Source organism: Penaeus vannamei, chromosome 22 (assembly GCF_042767895.1).
Source record: "Penaeus vannamei isolate JL-2024 chromosome 22, ASM4276789v1, whole genome shotgun sequence".
NCBI lineage: Eukaryota > Metazoa > Arthropoda > Malacostraca > Decapoda > Penaeidae > Penaeus > Penaeus vannamei.
In genome coordinates, this window is record NC_091570.1 from 14,693,369 (window position 1) to 14,698,368 (window position 5,000).

The window sequence follows — 5,000 nt, forward strand, 5'->3', positions numbered from 1 at the left end:
GTCGGTAATTGTCTTTCCTGTCAGTCAACAATTTGTTTCTTACCTCTTTTTCTAACAGTGATTTCACATTCCGCAATTAATAATTTTCTTCAAATTTAAACATTATTTATTTGGATAATTTCCTTTTGTTGAAAAACGAGAATTATAAGCTTAATCTCTGTATTCTTACAGAGTGAAAGGGTACCATTTATTAATTTATCCTACAGTACACAAAATATACATTACTATACCATAATTATATATATAAACAGATGTTCCTGGAAACGTGTGCAAACAGCAATATTTTCATGTTTTGTGGGCATTGCAATTGTTAACTGAGGTAAAAGTATTTTTGAAAGTTGAAATCAGGGGTCCCTAGTTATCGTTTTTGTTGTTGTTTTGTTTTCTTATTTTTTAACTTTCAGGCCCCCCAACCTCTCTCCCATCACATCTTTAATAAAAAAAAACTAAACCTCCTTTTCCGAATTACAAAAGAAATACTATGAAAAGTGTGTCCAAGTTACCTTTCTAATCGGAATAAGAATTCCGTGTAAGCAACATCATATATATATATATATATATATATATATATATATATATATATATATATATATATATATATATATATATATATATATATATATAAAGAATAAATACAATTACAGACATTCCTACTTCTTCCCTTCTGGCGTCCTCCCCATGAAAATACCCCCCCCCCCCACCTTTAAGCACTACTGCCCTAGGGTGTATATCAACCAAAATGGAAGTGTCAGCTTACTCGGCCTTCTTAGAAATTAAAGAAAAAAAATATCCGAAGCGACGCCCCTCTCTTCAAAACCAAAAAGGTGCCAACTAGTGCCAACAGGATTTTTAAAGGTTGTTTATTTATCCCGTAATAATTCATTTCTTGACTGCCTTCATCAAGATGCAAAATTGTTTGTGAGTGGCAAGGGCACACATCTTTTTCTGTCCTTTTTATCCGAAGTTCAATCTTTTTATCATTCTCGCCCTTCCGCTTGACCTCCCTTGACCTTCACACTGTGACCTTTCTTCGCTTGGCTGCATTGTTCTTCCTCGTGGCAGCCGTCGCACTCTTATATCTTACGGTATATCCTCGGAAAGGGGGAAAATACTCCTTCAACTACAAGCAAAATGTATATTCTAGTACTATTATCATGTATTGCACAGGTCATTTGTTGTTTATTGCGATTATCCAAAATCTTTTTACATTCATGAACAGCAGAAAATAACACGTTATAACATTCCACATTCCACGCAAGTAGCTAATATCGCTAATTCTAGGAAATCGACCAACTTATCCCCACAAAAAATAAACATACAAACAAATTAATAAAAATGAAATAGAATAAAAAGTAACACCTACTGCCAATGCCTGCATGACGCTTTCAAATCGTACATCAAAACTAGCACACGCATTTCTGACAAGCTATTTTCCAAAGATTATGCTTTCAAACACAACCTCGCCTCCAACAAAGACAAAGTTTTCTCATATAAATGATATATCTTAAACAATCAATTTTAAAACTCTCAGTATGATTTTATTTTCCTCTGCTGTAAATACGCAATGTCAAGCAGACCTTAACAACTGCTTCAAGTTTAATAAATCTAATCTTCCGCAAGTCCGTGCAAGGGAAACGTGCAACTTGACAAGTGACGCATTGACATTCTAAGCGCGGAAGCGGAGAGCAGAAAATAAAATGTATCACAAGTAAAAGATTTTCCAGTGGAAAAGTGTGTGTGTGTGTGTGTGTGTGTGTGTGTGTGTGTGTGTGTGTGTGTGTGTGTGTGTGTGTGTGTGTGTGTGTGTGTGTGTGTGTGTGTGTGTGTGTGTGTGTGTAAATGAAGTACTGTGATACTGCATGCGTTTACGCATGTTTGTTAAATCCAACTGAAAAAAGGTTAGTCTAAAATAACAAACAAAAATAACAGTAGTAAACAAATAAACAAATTCTCACAACCATCTCCATCACCTTCTTCCTCCGCCCCCGCTTACAGACCCGCAAGTACCATCAACATTAACATAAAAAACAATATTCAACACCATTTCCAATGACCAAAAACCAACCAAACCAACAAACCAAATAACACCCAAGACCAAAAACTAACCACAAAAAACAAAGGAAAAAAAAAAAAAAAAAAAAAAAAAACTCCCGCCCGCCAACCCCCCCTTCGGTTCCCTCCCAGCTCCCTCCGCCCCGCCGCCTTCCCCGGCCGCCTCGCTTCACTCTCGCTGATTCCTGAGGCGAGGCGGCGGCGAGGGAAGCGCGGGAGGCGACGGACACAAAGCCCCCTCGCCGCAGTCCCTTTTCATCAGGCCTCGTGGACCGGCGGGACTCTCTCGGGGGAAGAATGGCAAAGAAACCGTCCATTCACATTAATATTAAAAGAAAGTCCCAACCTCTCTCATCAAACACAGTACAGATTATATACGTGTACTGTGTGTGTATACATATATGAATGTATGTATGTACTGTTACATCATATATACATATATATATATATATATATATATATATATATATGTATATATATACATATATAATATATATATATATATATATATATATATATATATATATACATATATATATATATAATATATATATATATATATATATATATATATATATATATATATGTGTGTGTGTGTGTGTGTGTGTGTGTGTGTGTGTGTGTGTGTGTGTGTGTGTGTGTGTGTGTGTGTGTGTGTGTGTGTGTGTGTGTTATAAATATAAATATAAATATATATATATATATATATATATATATATATATATATATATATATATATATATATATATGCAGATAGACAAATAAAGGTGTAATCTATATAGATACAGATATATACATATAAATATATATGCAAATACAAATACATATAGATAAAATGTAAATACATATAGAGATGAAAATATAAAGATATAGTAAATATAGATGCAGGCACAAACATAAGTTGCATTTACATATAACGGTACCACTACTGATAACGATAAAAAACACGATAATAGCATTAATAAAACTAATAACTGGCACATTACAAAGCCCGAACTATTCCTTTGTCCGAGAATAAAGTGTAGAAGAAATGATTAAATTGCCGAAATCATTCCATTTCCCGGAGCTAAGTCACCGAAACAGTAATCTGAAAGTTTCCAGCCTCAGGAAAATCCTTCTTGCACGTTTTCTAATTTGCGTTTGATGGCTTTAGGTCCCCATTTTCTGTCGTTCCCATTGTCTTCAGTTCCCGTTTTCTCAATCTGCTTAGCGACCGCGTTCGTTCTTATGAATGGGAATTGCATAAATTAGATTTGAAACGCACATAGAGAGCCTCTTGATAAATGTAAGTGGATTGATGTTTTTTTACCTTACGTAACAATGGCATTCCGAAAATCATATTATCTCTCGTTTTCGTTTCTCCAACGCACGGAGCCGCCTCGAGTACTTTCCATACCAAAAGTACAAGTGCTTTGATCCAAATTCAATATCCATAAGGTAAAAAGAAAAAAAATATTTCTCTCTTTTCCATGTCTGATCTCTCCTTCACAGATCCTTATTCATAAAGTGCCGGAGAGAGGGAGTGTTAGCAATTTCGCTGACCCTCAGGGCAGGCGGACTTCAAAAGATTTCGGGTCTCGTTAATTTGCTGCGAATCGGAGTCTTCTTCCAAGCCTTATGAAAATGGCTGCGCTTCCCCGTTTCTGCTTGTGGAAGTGGGGGATGGGCGGTTTGTATTACGTTATGTGATACAACTTGAATACGCAGGTTATAGATAAATATATAACACGTATAGGTATACGAATGTAAGCACACGCAAATAAAATCACACACACAGTAAAGGACACAGACACAGAAGCACAAATACGAATGAATGCACGTAAACGCATCCACCATAACACACACACACACACACACACACACACACACACACACACACACACACACACACACACACACACACACACACACAAACAAACACACAATAGACTTCGCCCCACGCACCAAAAACGCAAAGGACGCGCGTTTTTGTTTCCTCGCCTGCGTATACTGACTCTTAACCTTATCTTGGACGTGAGGATTATGCTTGTTGTTGCTCCATAAAACTTGAAGTGCATTTTGGGGGCGTTAGTTTGTGTTTTTGCACGCACTCCGATTTGCTTGCGCATCATCGAAAGTGGGATATATAAGGCGCTTGTTTGTTCTGCGAGAATTCAGGGTGGAAGTCGACCTTGACCTTTTGAAACGATTCTGTGGAGCTTCGACGCCTCCGAGGATCAGGAGAGCCAGCGCAGCAGACACGAGTTCGTTTCCGTTTTTGTAAATTTTGGATCTCAGAAAGAAATTTGAATTTGAAATTAAAGTTTGAGTATCAGAGAATACCATATAGGTCGGAATCTCGCATAGATCCCTAAAATTTGAATCTCGAATACAACCTTAAAATCTGCATATCGGAAATTACCTCTAATTTTGGACCCAGGTATCCAAATTTTTAAATCTTGGAAGGTTGTAGTTATGAGAGAGCAGACTGAATCCCAGACATACAAGAACCTTCCAGACATACCCTTCACACGCTGTCTTCAAGAACCCCACTCCAGAGCAAGCACCAAACCTCGAATAATCCCCTCCCTCTTTTACATAATCACAACAAAAAAACTCACACATACACAGTTCACAACACCTCCCAATACCACAGCGTCCAACCCTCTCTATACTACCACGCTACTCGGTCCGCTGGCTCTAGTTCCCGTCCGTTTTCAGTCCGTGGTTGGATGGCGATCCTGGTGCGTCTCTGGCTCCTCTTTGCTACTCTGCCGCCGAGCTAATACTTGTTCAACGGCAGTATCGGCTTCCTAAACACAGGCGGTTCGGCGTGTTTTAATTAGTTCTTCAGTACATTGGCTTTCGGAGGGGGATCATTTGGTCTGGGTTACTTGACTGCCGGGATGAGGTGGACGATGTGTGTTGAAGGGGGGGATGGTGGGTGGTGAAGGGGTGAAGGGGGGAGG

General features: G+C 38.2%; 2 protein-coding genes across 3 annotated transcripts in view; both read right to left on the reverse strand.

Moving 5' to 3' along the window:
- The window catches only part of LOC138865715 (soluble scavenger receptor cysteine-rich domain-containing protein SSC5D-like), a 14,265-nt gene extending 10,105 nt beyond the window's left edge, over positions 1 to 4,160 (reverse strand). Inside the window, exon 1 of the mRNA XM_070137018.1 lies at positions 4,047 to 4,160. Within this exon, the coding sequence (XP_069993119.1) occupies positions 4,047 to 4,160 (114 nt within the window). The remainder of the gene's footprint in view (positions 1 to 4,046) is intronic.
- Positions 1 to 5,000, reverse strand: part of LOC113819830 (RNA binding protein fox-1 homolog 1-like) — a 724,543-nt gene that overhangs the window by 481,896 nt on the left and 237,647 nt on the right. The gene's annotated exons all lie outside the window — the stretch shown is intronic.